Source organism: Vitis vinifera, chromosome 9 (genome assembly GCF_030704535.1).
Source record: "Vitis vinifera cultivar Pinot Noir 40024 chromosome 9, ASM3070453v1".
In the NCBI taxonomy this organism is placed as follows: Eukaryota; Viridiplantae; Streptophyta; class Magnoliopsida; order Vitales; family Vitaceae; genus Vitis; species Vitis vinifera.
In genome coordinates, this window is record NC_081813.1 from 21,710,916 (window position 1) to 21,729,662 (window position 18,747).

The following is an 18,747-nucleotide window of genomic DNA, read 5'->3' on the forward strand; positions in this document are numbered from 1 at the left end:
CCTTGTAAAACATGGGCTAAGGCTAAATGGGCCGGGTCTTATTGTTAAATGGGTTTTAGGGTTAGGGTTGGTATATGATAACTAGAACTCTTGTAAACTCTATAAATAGGTGGCTTGGGAAAACGTAAAAGTGAGATGGGAAGGTGCATGAGCCGTCTTTCAATAGTAAAGAGAATTGCTCGCTCTCTGCCCGTGGACATAGATCACTTTGATCGAACCACGTAAATCTTGTGTTTGTTCTTGTGTGTGATTGTTTTCTTCCATTATTCCACGATTCTATTGCTTGCTTGCTTTACAAAATATTTATTTATTTATTATTATTATAAAATAGATATATTAAAAATAAAAATGATTAATATATGTAATTGAAACAATTTACTTCTTTGTAAGGTATGTAAAGTAAATCCTTATTTTATCTTATTATTAAAATAATAATTTTGTTTTTTTTTTTAATATCCAGCCTAAAGACTGAAATGTTAAAAAATAAAATCAACACCCCTATTCAAGTATTATTTTCAAAAATATTATAAAATTATTTTATTATTAAAAATATAAATTTTTAGATTTCTATCCCCGAGTTCGTAATGTGTGGATGACTCACGCCTGAGTAGATTAATTATTACATCCAGCAAACTATTAATTATTGCAAATTAACACAACTGTATTTTTAAAAATACAAGTTGGATGACTCACCCAACTTGTATTTCCTTTATCTTTTGGGTAATCGACTAACAGGGACTATCCCATATTCCATAGACACCTTACTTTTCTTTTAAGTCATGGATTTTTCAAGTAAAAATTTGATTGGAAGCATTCCTTCTACCATAAATAATCGCTCTAGCCTAATTGTTCTAGACCTTGGAAATAACAATTTGCCTAGAATGATACCAAAGTTATTAGGTCAGTTACAATTGTTGGAATCACTACACCTGAACCACAACAAGCTTTCAGGAGAGCTCCCCTCATCTCTGCAAAATTTAACAAGTTTGGATGTCCTTGATCTCAGTTACAATAGATTTTCAGGTCAGGTTCCTGCTTGGATTGGAGCTGCTTTTGTAAATCTTGTAATACTCAACTTGAAGTCGAATATATTTTTTGAAAGACTTCCTTCCCAACTTTCAAATTTAAGCTCCATGCATGTCTTAGACCTTGCAAAAAACAATTTGATGGGTGAAATTCCAATCACTTTGATTGAGCTTAAAGCTATGGCTCAGGAGCAATTGAATATATATATCTGTTAAATATGAATGTCAACTCCTTGTATGACGAAAGATTAGTTGTGATTACCAAAGGCCAAAGTCTAGAATATACAAGGACTCTTTCTCTTGTTGTTAGCATAGATTTATCCGGTGATAATTTAAGTGGAGAGTTTCCCCAAAGAATAACAAAATTAAATGGTTTGGTGGTTTTGAACTTGTCCAGGAATCAGATCACTGGCCAAATTCCTGAAAGCATTTCATTATTGCGTTAATTGTCCTCTCTTGATCTATCAAGTAATGAGCTTTTCAGAACCATTCCTTCAAGCATGTCCTCATTAACATTCTTGGGTCATTTGAATTTGTCAAATAATAATTTTTCTAGTAAGATCCCTTTTATAGGGCAAATGACAACTTTCACTGAGTCAACCTTTGTTGGGAAGCTTAATCTTTGAGGAGTTCTACTGCTCACAAAATGCCAAGATGAAGATCCAAATAAAAAGCAAAGTGTTATTGAAGACAAAAATGGTAGTGACTATATTGATCAATGGTTTTACTTTAACGTTGGCTTGGGATTTGTGATGGACATTTTAGTTCCATATCTTGTCTTAGCAACAAAGAAATCTTGGTGTGAGACCCATTTTGATTTTGTGGATAAAATTGTCAAATGGTTTGAGAAAATAAAGGTTATGCTTAATGAATAAAAAACACCCAAAGGGGGAGGAGGGGGAGGGTGAATTGGGTTTTTAAAAAACTTTTCCAACACAACAAGTTCAAACAAAATATAAACAAAAATAAAGAGATAGAGTTAGAGAATTCAAACTCGGGTTTTATAGTGGTTTGATCAGCACTTCCTTACCTATGTCTACTCTCCTCAATCTCCTAACCAAGTGAAGGTTCCACTAACTTGAAGTTTCAACCAAGCTTCCAATCTTCTTACACTTGGATTCCGACTCCAATGGGCTCTTATCTCTTCAAGATTCAAACCTGTTGAAGGCTTTAACACTTGGTTTTTACAAGAATGAATCCTCAACCTAGCTCAAAGAGAGCTCAAATACAAAACAAAGTTAGGATGATTCACAAGGGTCCACTAAATGATATGCAAGTGATGATTTAATGCACTAAGAAAGAAATGAGAGCTTTCAGGCCAAGAATAGGTAGGTAGACAATTAATTGCAAGTGTTCTCTATCTCATAAATGAAATGGAGCTCTTAATTTATAGGTTTTAAGCTTGGGAGACAAAAACAACAAAATGCAGCCTCGACCAGTCGAGTTAGGGGTCGACCAGTTCATTAGCCATTTGAGCATTTAATGCTTTGGCAGGTTACCGTTGCCTCGACCGGACCTCGATCGGGAATGGGTGAACCTCAACCGGGAAGAGGAAGCTACTGGATGAGAGAGAGTGTTTTTGACACTCCTCGATCGGACCTCGATCGGACAAGGGCAACCGGTCGACCAGTTCCCCAACCGATTGAGTTGATTGGCTAGAGCCTTGACCGGTTTAGCCTTTTGATCCCGAAAACCTATCTTTTTCAATTCCTTTCTTTTTTAACACTTAGGCAAAGTCTTTAGGTGAATTAATATATCAATTTTAAAACATTTTTCCTAAGGTACATTTAATAAAAATCAGGTTTTAACGAAATCGAAATTTTAAAGGATAAATCGAGTTTTCAAAAATGCATGAAACGATATGAAAAACCTAAGTGCACCCATGCATTCATCTTACATTCGTTTCCTATGATCAAAATACTTCCAAAAGTCTTGATCTTGTATCCATTTGACCCTTTGATGAATTTTCGAATTTTCAAATTTATACCTGAGATTCTTTACCATTCAAACCAATTGGTCACTTAACCATGGTTTGTTATTATTAAAACCCGATTAAGAAAACCCTTGAGCTAATATGGTTGTTAAGAGGAAGAGCAACCTATACCATAAATCACCCGTGAATGAGGTAAATTTTGTTTGTGGATCTTTGTTTGTTTTATATATCAGTATAAGCTTTGGAAGCCAATTTTATCACATTGCAATAGATGAAAAGTCTTGGCTTTTAATTTATTCATAGGTAATTATTTAATATATTAGTTTTGGGCATGGATTTTATACTCTTTTCTAATTTCTAATTTGAGTAGGATATGATGGTCATATTACAATATCATGTCAAATATTTCTTTTTCATGTCCTAAAATTAGTATTCTATAAAAAATTTGATTAGTTCAACTTAAGATATTAGTATTCTTTTCATATTTAGCCCTTGCGTTTGGTTGCCGTGAAGGTGTAGGAAAATGAAAGAAAAATCAATTTGAATTTTGAATTTTTGTAAAGTGATATTGAAGCTGCCTAGCCCTAGCACTGGTACTAGTATAAAAATTCAATTTTGTCGCCACTGTTACTGTTGATTTGCTCAGAATTTTCTAGCAGTGTCGATGGATTAAATTTTTTTACAATTTCTACTTTCTCTCTCTATCAGCATGTAAGCGTCCAATATTATCTGTATATTTGACTGAAATTTATAGAAATGGACGGTGTTGATGATTGGAAGAAGAATCTGGAAGAGGAAAAGCTTCGATTTTAAGGTTCCCTCTCTATAATCGCATATGCAATTCATTTTTGGGTTTGATTGCGTCAATCGTCAACACTTTTATCTTTATTTATTTATTTATTTTTTAGTTTTTTCAAAAACCGTTTTGCAGAGAAAACCGAGAGGAAATGGATAGGGGGAGAAATTTTCATGATTATGTGTCGTATTTTCTTGTGGTTTTTTGAAAATGAAAATTCCCTCTCAACTAATGTCAAGTGCTTATAATAGGTTTAATTCCGTGGGAGAAATTAATGATGAACGATTTGGCATTCAGGATTTTGATTACTATTATTATTATTGTTGTTGTTTTATTTTTTGTTTTTCTTATATTTTCTTGGTATCCAAACAAGGTATTAAGGTTTCAGAATTTCATTTCACATAAATTGGTTGATGATTGTTTTATGTTAGGTGTATGGTGTGGGTATTATGGTAGTTTAATTATTTGTTACAGGCATTTGTGTGAATGAATGCACTGAATGATCATCTATGAATTAGTTGTTATGCTATTGTGTTGCAACTTATATGATTTTAATCTGGATATATATGCAGGCCATGTAAAAGTAAAAAATTCAATGGCATAGATTTTAATCATTTTTGAATTTCTGGAAAGAAAGGTAGAAAATTTGATGTCTTAGCAGGTTCACAGTCAATAGTTCAAATAGTGCACCTATCTTATATTTTCCAGCAGCTAATGTTTAGTTCATCTTATTTTCACTTTGCGTGATTAATAGAATTTAATATTCTTTAAATGAAATTTTATTCAGGAAATGTAATTTTTGTCGAAACTAGCACAATGGTTAGTGAGAGTGTGGTATCTGAAATAGCACAAAGTAGGCAAGAGGAGCAGAACAATGAAACCTAGAAGGAGAGTGGGGCTTCAAAGCCCTAGCCGGAGAAGGATTCAAAGTCTAGACATAATGATCTCATGCTCAAGTCTGTTGATCCAAACAACCAAGGATCTGTTTTCAGGCCCTGTTTCTGTGATGTATTTCTGATTATCTTAGATTTCACCCGTATAAGAGAATGGAAAGCTAAAAAGTAGACATGTGTAGATTTTACTTATGTGTTCCTTTTAAACAAATGAGTAGCAAGGAAACCAAGGGTGGGCGGAGAGTCATTGCTCGCAGAATGGTGAAGGGTCATTCAAGAATAACCATGTAGCATCTTTGCCTCCATCCAAGTTCTCTTATGCAATCAAAATCTAAAAGCTTGTCGGCATCGTTAGCCTAAGCAAATATGAACTTTTATGTGGTGGTTTGGTCAACACTAACTAGGAACTCTTTTAGGTCTCCCTGATTTGTGCTCTCATCACAGATTCTGCTCCTTTCATGTGTAAAACAATTTGTTATTCATAATGATGCGCAAGTGTTAATTTTGAATTGCTTTATTGAATTAAATAACATTTTTTATTTTATAATTAGTTTGAGCTAATCTGTTTTGAGAGCAATGAGAGTAGAATGCAGTTCTGGATTTGATGGTCCTGATCTGCTGAGCATTTAAGAAAATAAGAAAGTATTGGAATGATTGATGCTTGAACATGGCATTTATGCCTTTCATTTTCCAAATGGTTTCAGGCAACAGTTCTCCTTGTGATTCCTGGACTTGGTAAATTGGGTTAGGTTAATGTCCATTGGAACTAAACCAACCTATACCCAACCAAAGCCACCCAAAATTTTAGCCTAGCACTCGTGGAATTAAAACTAGGAATTTTCGGCAGTAGGCACCTAAGCTCCCTAAACTTTTGTGAAAAATACCATCAAGGCATTCGACTTGTTTTTCTTCTTGGCTATGATTGCTCGTTCAACTAATATCACTTTTGAAACCATCCTAGAAGTTTTTTCTTTTGATCACCAATGTTTATCCTTCATTTCAAATGGAAAATTTGTGTAAAATCAAACTCTCATTTTGCAGTGGATATAATATGGCACCTGAATATGCAATGCCGGGGTATTTAACCAATAAAGCAGATGTTTACAGTTTTGGAATTGTTGCCTTGGAAATTGCCAGTGGAAGAAGCAACATTACTTATAGGATCTTCAAGGATGAATGGCTTCATCGTCTAAACTACAAGCTGTAAAACCTGTTGAGAACCCAGAGTGAGTATAAATTTCCCAGCTTGATCAAAGTGGAAGTGAATAGGATCAGAATCATGAACCCTTAACCATGGCTCTTGATTTATATATATAAATATATAGTCATCACATCATGGCAACTACATTTTCCTATCTTGGGCCGAAGTTATATTCTAATTCATGGCATCCTTTGGACCATTTTCCTTGTTCATGACTTTATATGGATAAAATAGTCTCTCTTGAACAAAAATTTGCTCAGACAAATCAAAATTGCCCCAGTACTACTAATACTAACATGTATTGCTTCCTCTTCAACCTTAAACGAAGAAGCAGGTAGTATATGCTCTCTTCCTGAATGACTTCAATTATACAAATTGTGTGGTATTACCATATTAGTAATAAGACGTCATCAAGGACTTGCCTGGACCACTCTGAGCAAACCCCTGTATTAGCATGCCTCTTTCTAGGTAGCAGGCTAGCTAAGCACATCCCATTCATCACATACCAAATATTTAACTCATTCAATGAGGTTGTGACATTTCCATGGCTTCATTCAGCACATGTTGAAACAAATCATAGTCTTATTGCTTGAGTCCATATCGCTTGATTTAAACACAAGCAATTCTCTTTTAGGTTATGTTTGGTTCCCGGAAAGTACAAAGGAAAGAAAAAAAATGCTAAGGAAAATGATTTTCTCATATTTGGTTATTCTATAAAATATTCCAAAGAAAATTAAATATAATTAAAATTAGTTAAGAAACTTATTCATTTTAAAATTATTTAATCTTTATATTGATGAGTTAAAATAAATAAAATGAGTTTGAAATAGCAAATGAAAAAAATTTATGATCTTTAATTCTATTTTTTATTTTCCTTCACTTTTTCTTTCCTTTTACTTTTCCTTTCTATTTTCTTTTATTTGCATTTTCCCTCAAATTTTCCGAGAACCAAACATAGCTTACTGTATTTTCTTTGTTTCTTGATTTCTAGGCACTCATTAAAAGGGAAGGGGGATTTGATGGATCTAGTCTACCCCAAATTGGGCTTAGACTTCAACAAGGAAGAGATCATGGCGATGATGATCAACATAGCTCTCTTGTGCACAAACGTCTCTCCAACATCCACGCTAGCTATGTCATCAGTTGTGAACATGCTTGATGGCAGAACTGCTATTCAGGACATTGTTTCTGAGTGCTCCTTGTGACGATTTAAAGATCAAGAAGATGAAGAAGCATTGTGACATCTAAGAAAAGAGCACGGGTTTAGCAGTAGTGTGACATCTTATTCGTACTAACCTTAGGGTGCTAAAGGATGTAATATTTATATTAAATTATTAAATTATTAATATTCTTTGTGTGAATTTATGGGCCTTAATTGTTTTTAGCTAAATTCATCTTTTGTTTTTTTGCTTTTATATATATATATATATTGATCCTAATTCATGTCAAGGTGGTGATTCATATAATTTATAATTTTAGTTTTTAGCATTGAGGCACAACAATGGTAATATGATCATTGATGCTCTTTAGATAGCAATTTAGTACTATTAGAAAATAAAATAAAATTAATTTTTTAATTGAAAATAAACTTTTGCCACAATTATTTTTTATTTTTTTTAATGGTGGAATTTAATCATTAACCATAAATATTTTTCATAGTGACCTTTTACCATGAATTTTGTGTTCATGGAAAATTTTGATTTTTGCCATGAATTGATTTTGTGGAAAAAGGTGAGTGTTGCTACGTGTTTTATTTTTTTGGTGAAATATAACATATTGCCACAAATTTTATTTTGTGGAAAATTTTTGCCTTTTTGGCTATAAAATTAATTTTTTATTGTAAAAAATAATTACTCACAGACTTGTACCAACAACCTTGCCACAAAAATTTTAGTGGACAATTTTTTTTTGCCATGAAATGCTACTTTTTAAGTACAAATTAGTACATGGAAAAAGCCCACATTTGTGGTAGTTTAATGAGAAGAAAAAATGACTAAAATTATTTTAATGAGCAAAGAAGACTTCAATCAAGGTATAACTTTGTGAGTAAACAAAATGTTGTAACATAGTCTACACTTCATATAGATAAACTAGTTCATATAAGTATTTTCTCTTTATTATAGTAATATTTTTCTATTTTTCTTTTATTTTTATATGAACAAATGTGATTATGTGGAGTAAAATCTATTTTCCCTATATAATGATTGTTAGGAAGTGTCTCGAATTCCTAATTAGTATAAATTCTTTTTTTGTAAAGAATATTATATATAATATTTCTAGGTTGATATATAGTGTAATATTAGACTTCCTTATAGAATAAGGAAGGTTTTTGAAATATCTCAATAAATATTCTAGGTCTTGGGGAAAAAGTTATGAGATGGAGATGGGCTTGTAAAGATTATACGAGGTGAATAAAGATGTGAGGAAGAACGGGAGGTACTCGGTGGAGTGAGAGGGCTCATGGTAGGGTAGGGATACGAAGAATGGGGAAACATGGGATGTTTCAAGAACCTAATAGTTGTATCTGGTTATATCCTTTGTAATGTTTTGGTTCTATCTTTTGTAATATTCTTTATTGTATGGTGGAATGATTCTCTCTCATGTGTGGATGTAGGCGTGGTTGATCGAACTACATTAAAACCTCGTGTACCGTTTGTGTTGATTATTTTATTTTTGTGTTCTTGATTAACGATGTTTGCATCAAAGCTTCCGCCATCATAATAAACTGGTATTAGAGCTTTGAGTTTAAGATTTCTGGAAAAGTAAAAGATCACAGAGCACACAAGATGAAAACAAAAGGAATTTTCAGTTAAAGGTGGAGTCGATTGCTCTCTCATGGTGATATGATACAAAAGCTTGTCTCATGGAGAGTTTGAAGATCGACTTCATGGAATTTGGTCCAAGGTGGAAATTGTTAGGAAGTGTCACAAATTCCTAATCAGTATAAATTCTTTTTTTGTAAAGAATATTATATAGAATATTTCTAGGTTGATATATATTGTAATATTGAACTTCTTTATAAAATAAGGAAGGTTGTTGGAAATATGTCTATAAATATTCTAGGTCATGAGGGGAAAAAGTTATGAGATGGAGATGAGCTCATAAAAATTATACGAGTTAGATAGAGATGTGAGGAAGAACAGAAGGTACCCGGTGGAGCGAGAAGGCTTATGGTAGGGTTATGGTTTTGTCCTTTGTAATGTTCTCTATTGTATAGTGGAATGATTCTCTCTCATCCGTGGATGTAGGCATGGTTGACCGACCCACGTTAAAACCTCGTGTACCATTTGTGTTGATTATTTTATCTTTGTGTTCTTCATTAACGATGTTTGCATCAAAGCTTCCACCGTTGTAACAATGGTGTTATTTAACAATTTTCTTTTAATTTAAATTAGTGTATTATTAATATGATGGATTTGTATTATGATATAAAAATAATGTTTTGATGACTAAGTAGAAACTTGTTTTATCCAATATTATAAAAAGAAAAATCATCTTAATCAGAAAATTAAATAACCAAGTCAAGGTATTTTTTTTTTCATTTTTGTTTTAAATTTTGGGGAATGTTTTACTTGAACATGGTTTAGCTTTTTGACTTGTTAACATAGTTAATACTATATAGAGGATAAAGTTCCTTTAGTATTGGTCATGATCAAACAAAATAAAGACTGGTATGATTTCAAGTTTAAGGTCTTTTAGATTTCGTATAAATTCATCCTTAGAAATTTTACTTAAACATCATGAGACTTTTTGACTTGACAAAACTTAACAACATGGTCTACACTTTATATAAAATAAATATTCTTTATCATGGGCTTATTATCAATATGACCTTGTGACATGACAAAACTTTTACCAAGTGGTCTACACTTTATATAATATAAATATTCTTTATCATGGGCTTATTATCAATATGACCTTGTGACATGACAAAACTTTTACAAAGTGGTCTACACTTCATACAAAATAAATATTCTTTATTGTGGATCATGATCAAGAAAAATATGGACTATTATGATTTTATTTTTAAATGGTTATTTATTCTCCATTTTTATGTAATTTAAAATTTGTATAATAATAAAAATTTGGAAGAAACTAATCTTTTACAACATAAGGCGATATGATTATGTGCATGTTTTTGATTACTTGGACATCAAAAATTAAGTTTGTGGATTGGATCAAGTTATTTTCTAATACTATTTTCCTTTAAAGTTAAAAATGATTTCTTAAGTTTTCAAACATATATATATATATATATATATATAATATAATTTATTATGCATGTATAAGAGAACAAATGGGATGCAATTAAATAATCGTAATGATGCTACTTTGGCACATGTAGATTTGAATTAACTTTCTTTATTTTGATGTTTGCTTTTACGAATTAATCAAGATTAGATGTAGTAATTGAATTATGTGTCCTTCAATTTATAATATTTTTTTTTATAATTATATATAATAAATCTTTAATTTTATAATATTATTATTCAAGTTAGTCTTATCTCATTTATAATAATTTGAGAACATTAAACTTATCTACTATTATTACTTAAGTAGGCAACATTTTCCATAGATTCAAATATTTGAAAAGATATCACTACTTCAATAAGGTTATAAAGTTTTTTTATATTATGAATAATGGGATGGTTGTTAACTTAGTTGCTTTATGATGTTATATGTTTTGGACCTAATAATGGTTACATTCAATAACAGATTATAACTTTTTCCATGGGTCATTCACAATGAGAGAAGACATAGATCAATATTACATAAATTTTTTGACTTCTATAGAAATTTATTGTCCTTATTAATTTTTTGATAAGACATTTTACACTTTTTAGAAAAATAAACTAGTTTTTTCTAAATGAAAAAAAAAATAGTAAATGTTTTTATCATTTTCTAAGTGGCCAATAAATTTCCATGACTTATTTAACTAAGTGAAGTAAAAAAAAAAAAATTGTCAACCTTCTTTTAACTATTCTGCATAAATAGATTTTTATTGAAATTCCTTGATAGCTTCTACTTATTAGACTTTAGCATCTTATGACTAAAATAAAAGTTTTGAAATTTTTAAGTTTTGAGTATTAGCCGAGAAGATTTTCTATTTTTTTATATTTTACTTTAGCTATTCTTCATTTATTATTATGTAAAAACTCTCTAATAATTATAAAAAGCTTGGCAAAATAAGATCCAAGTAGAATATATTCTTATATTTCCACCATTTTATCTATTTGCAAGAAAAACAATCATATGGGATTGAGACTTTTCTAAATAGCAAAACTAATAATGTTCTTTTCTCTTTTTATAATACTCCTTTTATTTTTCAAGAAAATCAATGAGTTAATATATAAGCAAATTTTTATTCTTCAAATTAAGCATATACTTGTTATTTAAAAAAAAAAAAAAGGAACTATGAGCCAAATAAGGTCTATCAAAGTTTCTTTAAATTTCATCTAATATTTTATTTAAAACATATACAACTTATTTATTTTAATATTTAGGCAAAGAATATTTTTATTTAATATGTAAAAGAACTTAAATTCAAAAAATAACTTTCTCAAAGGTTTCTTTTTTCTTGGTGTAAACATATCATATTCCAAGCTTGGAGCTAAAAGAGTATTTAGAATGCCTTTTAACTTTGTAGTGGTTTAATTATAAGTATATATATTATATAAAACTCTTTTAATGGTCACCAAATACCTATGGACATTAAAAAAAGTTAGATCAAAGAAAATTATACTTACAATCCACGATTATGCTTGATGTAAAGTAGTTCATTGTTTTTAAGTCTCATACGAAATAGTTTGTGCAATAAAATAGTTTTTTAAGGGACAAAAAGTAATTGATGTTGTTTTTTCGATAATTCTCCTTATTTATTTTTTGTAAGATAAAATTAATAGCCTAATCATTATAGAACTTTCTTTTATACCATAATGAGTTGTATAATTTTCAATACTATTTTGGTATGTTGAATGTCCTAAGCCAAGGTCTCCCAAAGTTTTAAAACAAATGTAGTTTTCTAACATGGAAATGAATTTTGATTATATATATATATGGATACCCCACTCATGCCTTTTTCTTTTCTCCTAATCAAGGTCTTCTAAAGTTTAAAACAAATGTACTTTTTAAATTGTAAATCAATTTAGATTGCTTTTCTTCTTAAATCTATTGGCACGAAGTCAAGATCTTTGAAAATTTAATTATATTCCACATCTTAATACTACATTGCCACTATTTTCCCCTTGAAGTCTAGGTCTTCCAAAGTTTAAAACTATATACCTCATTGCCATTTTTTTTCGTCTAAGTCTAGGTCTTCCAAAGTTTAAAACTATATGCCCCATTGCCATTTTTTTCCACTTCAGGTCAAGTCTTCCAAAATTTAAGACTATATATATAAAGTTAAATTATATTTCAAGCTTTAATACCCCACTCACACATTTTTTTGTCCTCCTAGTCAAGGTCTTCTAAAGTTTAAAACAAATGTATTTTTTAACTAGTAAATCAATTTAGATTACTTTTCTTCTTAAATCTATTGGCACGAAGTCAAGGTCTTTGAAAATTTAATTATATTCCACATCTTAATACTACATTGCCACTTTTTTTCCCTTCAAGTCTAGGTCTTCCAAAGTTTAAAACTATATACATCATTGCCATTTTTTTCAACCAAGTCTAGGTCTTCCAAAGTTTAAAACTATATGCCCTATTGCCTTTTTTTTCCTCTTTAGGTCCAGGTCTTCCAAAATTTAAGACTATATATATAAAGTTAAATTATATTTCAAGCTTTAATACCCCTTTCACACATTTTTTGTCCTCCTAGTCAAGGTCTTCTAAAGTTCAAAACAAATGTATTTTTTAACTAGTAAATCAATTTAGATTACTTTTCTTCTTAAATCTATTAGCACGAAGTCAAGGTCTTGAAAAATTTAATTATATTCCACATCTGAATACTACATTGCCACTTTTTTTCCCTCCAAGTCTAGGTCTTCCAAAGTTTAAAACTATATACCTCATTGCCATTTTTTTTCGTCTAAGTCTAGGTCTTCCAAAGTTTAAAACTATATGCCCCATTGCCATTTTTTTCCACTTCAAGTCTAGGTCTTCCAAAATTTAAGACTATATATATAAAGTTAAATTATATTTCAAGCTTTAATACCCCACTCACACATTTTTTGTCCTCCTAGTCAAGGTCTTCTAAAGTTTAAAACAAATGTATTTTGTAACTAGTAAATCAATTTAGATTACTTTTCTTCTTAAATCTATTGGCACAGAGTCAAGGTCTTTGAAAATTTAATTATATTCCACATTTGAATACTACATTGCCACTTTTTTTTCCCTCCAAGTCTAGGTCTTCCAAAGTTTAAAACTATATGCCCCATTGCCATTTTTTTCCACTTCAGGTCTAGGTCTTCTAAAATTTAAGACTATATATATAAAGTTAATTATATTTCAAACCTGAATACATCACTCACACCTTTTTTTTCCCCTCCTAGTCAAGGTCTTTTAAAGTCTAAAACAAATGTATTTTTTAACTTGTAAATCAATTTCGATTATTTTTCTTCTTAAACCTATTAGCATATAGTCAAGGTCTTCGAAAATTTAATTATATTCCACATCTGAATACCCCATTGCCACATTTTTTTTTCTCCATTTCCACTTCTATTGACATTTCATTGATTGGAAGTCAATGGGTCGAGGTACTAAACCAGCTTCCAATTTTAACTAAGTTGCATCTAACTCATTGTCTACTCCATAGCTCAATTCTAGTAACTATCCTATATGAATAAAGTTTCACTGAAATTTCGTATCAGTATCTATTTACAAGATTTCAGCATCTCGTGATTGGAATAATAGTTTTTGAAAAATTTAAGTTTTGAGTATTAGATGAGAAGATTTTCAATTCTTGCTATTCTTCATTTAATATAATGTAAAACTCGTTAATGATTATAAAATGTTTGGCAAAACAAGATTCAAAAGTGGAATCTATCCTTAAACCTTAAATAATTTTTTTTTTAAAGACTATTTTTATAAACTGAAAAACTAATAATAATCTTTTCTCTTCAATAGCACTCCTTTTACATTGTACGATAAAACTAATGAGCTAATCTATAAGCACATTTTTAATCAAGCATATAATTGTTAATATACATTTTTCTATTTTAATATTATGAAAAAATAATGTTATTTCGTATGCAAAAGAACTTTAATTAAAAAAATCATTTTCTTAAGGTTTTGCTATAAACATATCACATTGTAAACACAACCCTTGGAGTTAGAGGAGTATTTAAGTTTAAAATATTACTTGATTTAGAATCTATTTGTTTATTAAGAAAATTTGAAAAATATAGCTATATGCAAAGGAGAAATAAGGGAATCAAAATTCATTTTAGGCCAACTTTGGTCAATTATTTTCTAGTACAACTCATTTTGAACCGGTTTTCATCTATTATTTTTTGGTACTCACTGGTCAATTTTAAAGTTTCAAATTATTTATAAAAAATATTATACTCACTAACAAATTGAACACAAGTCTTACTTCATTTGAAGTCCATTTATCTATTGTGCAAATTTGTAAAATTATAGTTATATGCATAGAAGAAACAAGAGTTATTTTAAACTAAAGTCCATGAATTTCTTGTGGTGATTAAGTTGCTTTTTGAGTCCCAAATTCTTTCCTGAAAGTAATAAACTTTTAAAAAAAAATCCAAACCAAGTAAGTATTGCTTGATTTGAAGTCTATTTATCTAGTAAAAAAAGAAAAGAAAATTATAGTCTTACACAAAAAATAAACAATAGAGTCATTATATACCAATTTTGTCTATAAATTTATGTTATTAACTGAGTACGTGAGTTTGAAATTATTTTTAAAAATTATTAGATTCAATAAAGGATTGGAGCATTAGGTCTAGCTAGATTTACATTTTATTTTCCTAGTTAAAAAATTCATAAAAATATAGTCGTGTAATGAAGAAACTAGAAAAGTTATTCATAATAAATTTTGGTTCATGAATTTTTTTAATATTAATTGGATTAGCTTTGAGTTTGATGACTGTTTAGTATTAATTGGATTGATTTTGAGTTTCAAATTATTTTTAAAAATGAATAAATCCTATATATTAATATTACTTGAGTTGGAATCTATTTGCTTAAAAAAAAAAATTAGATAAGTTAAAGGAAATAAAAAATTATGTGTAATTAAGAGAAATATCATATTTGATGATTTTTTTGGTATTGATTGGTGAAGAGAAAATGAAAAAAGAAAGAGAAAATGAAAAATTATTTTTTTATTTCTTTTATGTTTTCTTTTGCTTTTAAAAACAAGTGAAAAATAATTTTTATTTGTTTTTCGGAAATTGTTCTCTATTTAACTTTCATTTTAAAAATTGTTTTCAAACAAAAGGCCAAATAATGCTATAAATTTTTAAATTACACCACCAAACAATCTTATAGATTTAATAGTATTTTTGTATGCTAAATGACCTAAGCTCTTTATTTATTCTTGATAACTTGATTTACATTTTTTGTTTCTTCCAATTAAGATTTTTTTTGCGTCTAGAATGAGTATAGTTTTTTTAATTCTTAAATGAATTTTCATGTTTATCTTAATCTTATTGACCTTGACTTAGTGCCAAGTTATGGCTTTTCTATCCACACTTTTTTTTTTCTTTTTTTTTTCGTTTTTGTCCAAGTCAAGTTCTTCAATCAAGACACTTGGTTTCTATGGTGACACAAGGACTGAGGTCATTTTCCACTCAATTAGAATTTAATATGATACAACTCATATAATACTAAAAAAGAAAAAAAGTGAGGCTATCATTGTCATTACTTTAAACCACCTTCTATAAAAGCAAGGGAAACGAGAAAGAAGTTTCAAGTAAGGTTCAACTCCACTAATATTGATAAATTATTTTCAATATGCTTTTCTATATAATCCTCTTAACTCTCTTACAGGTGATTTCGGTTTTCGACAATCAAAGTAAGGTTGATCTATGAGATGATCATAACTGTTTTTCTTAGTATATATTTACATATGCTATTAGTAGATCTTTTTAGACTGGTGATGTTTGTTAAATGTGTTGTTTAAATAAGTTTTTCATGTTGATGCAATTGTCTTTTAAGTTTTGTCAATTTTTTCATTTTTATGTTGGAAATAAAATTTTAATTCAATTCAAGAAAATGCTGACCACATATTGGAATTCAATTTTTACAGGTGCTCTCTACTAGAGAACTGAATATTTACATGGAGAGAATTTCAATTCTTGGTTTCAGTTTATCCATTCTCTATTTCATAACAACAGAACTTGCATGTAGTGGTCATACTCATATTGGCAACAATGTTCAATCTGTACAAAAGGCGCTTATTGACTTCAAAAGCAGTCTCAAAGATCCCAACAATCGGCTTTCATCATGGAAAGGAAGCAATTATTGCTCTTGGAAAGGAATTAGTTGCGAAAATGGCACAGGATTTGTCATTTCAATTGATCTTCATAACCCTTATCCTCGTGAGAATGTATATGAGAACTGGAGCTCTATGACCTTAAGTGGAGAAATTAGTCATTTGTTGATAAAACTCAAGTCTTTGAAATATCTAGATTTGAGTTTCAACTCATTCAAAGCCATGTCAGTTCCTCAATTCTTTGGGTCTCTGAATAATTTAATATATCTAAACTTATCGAGTGCTGGGTTTAGTGGATCAATTCCTTCAAATTTAAGGAATCTTTCTGGCTTGCAATATCTCGGTCTTTCTTCTGAGTATCTTGATGATATTGATTTTGAATATTGTAATGATTTATTTGTTGAAAATATTGAATGGATGACTGGCCTTGTTTCCTTGAAGTATCTTGGTATGAATTATGTTAACCTTTCATTGGTAGGAAGTCGGTGGGTTGAGGTGGCAAACAAGCTTCCAAGTTTAACTGAGTTGCATCTAGGTGGTTGTAGCCTCTTTGGCTCATTTCCATCTCCAAGCTTTGCTAATTTTACTTCACTTGTTGTTATAGATATCAACAACAACCAATTTGATTCCAAGTTTCCTGAATGGCTTTTAAATGTTAGCAACCTTGTATCCATTGATATAAGTCAGAATCTATTACATGGGAGAATTCCACTTGGTCTTGGTGGGCTACCCAATTTTCATTACTTAGATCTATCTGGGAATTTGAATCTCAGGGGCAATATCTCTCAACTGTTGAGGAAGAGTTGGAAAAAGATAGAAGTTCTAAATTTGGCTCATAATGAATTTTATGGTAAGCTTCTTTGTGTTATTAGAAAAATTGACATTTCTTTGTTGATATGTTAATGTATAGTTAAGTATAGTTCACAATTGTGTATATAAGTGTTGAATATGTATCAATATACAAATATCAAATAATCACTATATTTGATTCACTTGTTAGAAAAAAAATTCTTCTTATTTAAAAAATATATTATTTTGAATTTTAAATTTCTTAGAAGGAAATTTAGTTTCTTTTTTTTATCTACGAAAAAGTATCTAGTTTAACAATTTATGCTTATGAAGTATCAATGTTATTTAACAATTTTTTTGTGTAAAGGTAAGTGATTATATAAAGTGTTTGTCTACATAACTATTAAAAAAAAATTGTATCTTATAGGAATATGATTTTTTTTTTTAATCCTTAACTTCCGTTTTTACTTTAAATTAGTTGATGAATGATTTATTATTTATTATTGTCAATAATTATACATTTGTTATATTAATTATTTTTTGAATGTTTTCGTTTCATTTTGATATAACTCTCATTTTTTCTTTAGTTTTGCTCCTGAGGATATAATAATTTGAGCATGTACTAAATGGAATATTTATAAGATGGTTGAATTGATATATGATGTGCTTTGTCACTTATGTTTTAATATTTTACTAAATTTTGTTATTAAATGTTTTCCATTTTTTACTCTCATGGTATACCTTCTTTTAAACTATTCTATTAAAATTTTATTCTAAATTGTTATGTTTATTTAAAGTACTTCATGTTCCTATAAAATTTAAATAATTATAATTTACTATTCACTTATATTTGAAAAGCTTGTAACTAATAAATTAAAAAAATCACATTGTATTAAAATTTAAAAATTTGTTTTCTTTGTATCTCCAAAAAGAATTAAATTCCTATTTTGACAATTTATGTTTGTTAAGAATCTTTATCATCAAACACCCTTCAATCATCTCCTACATATTTTCAATTTCTATTTTCTCTCACTAATTCATCTATTATATCAAAATATTATACTAGGTTGAACTCCTACTTTTCTCTAGCTTTGTTCTGTAATGGTACGTTCTACTTTCAAAATATTATATCTTTGTAGATAGGAATAATTTTCTATTCAAATTTTCTAGGAGTTTGTAAATAAATAGAATAACCACTTGGAATTAAAATAATTGTTTAGAAAAACATTTTTTTTTTTGCATTGCTAAAATACAAATTATATTTTTGGTAACTTGGATTTATTAAAAAAAAATATAATTACTTTCTCAATCTTTTGGTTTATATTTTCATTTTCTATATTTTCTCATTGAACTATCACTTTGTTCAAATTATTTTAGTTTATTGTTAAAGAAACAATTAATGTCAATGATTAATCCTACTAGTCTTATAACAGTGAAATCAATTACTTTATTTCATGGTTATCATAAAAGAAAAAAAAAGTACCTAAAAAAAAATCCAATATTTTTTATTACTTTTTCTTTAAAGTAATTGTTCATGAATTAATTTGTTTTGTTATTTACTATTTTTATTATTTGTTTGTTACATAATTTTAATTAGTATATATTTTTATTTTTGGTCATTGCAGGTTCAATTCCAAGCTCCATTGGAAATTTTTGCAACTTAAAATATCTGGATTTGAGTTTTAATCTCTTGAATGGAAGTTTACCTAAGATT

At 29.1% G+C, this 18,747-nt stretch overlaps 1 protein-coding gene across 1 annotated transcript; it reads left to right on the top strand.

Moving 5' to 3' along the window:
• The first annotated feature begins 3,414 nt into the window (after positions 1-3,414).
• LOC100248552 (probable LRR receptor-like serine/threonine-protein kinase At1g07650) lies at positions 3,415-7,209 on the top strand. Its single transcript, XM_059739754.1, has 3 exons — positions 3,415-3,772; positions 5,689-5,873; positions 6,840-7,209. The coding sequence occupies exons 2-3, from the start codon at positions 5,824-5,826 to the stop codon at positions 7,051-7,053; spliced, it is 264 nt and encodes an 87-aa protein (XP_059595737.1). The 5' UTR covers positions 3,415-3,772; positions 5,689-5,823; the 3' UTR covers positions 7,054-7,209.
• Positions 7,210-18,747: the final 11,538 nt, after the last annotated feature.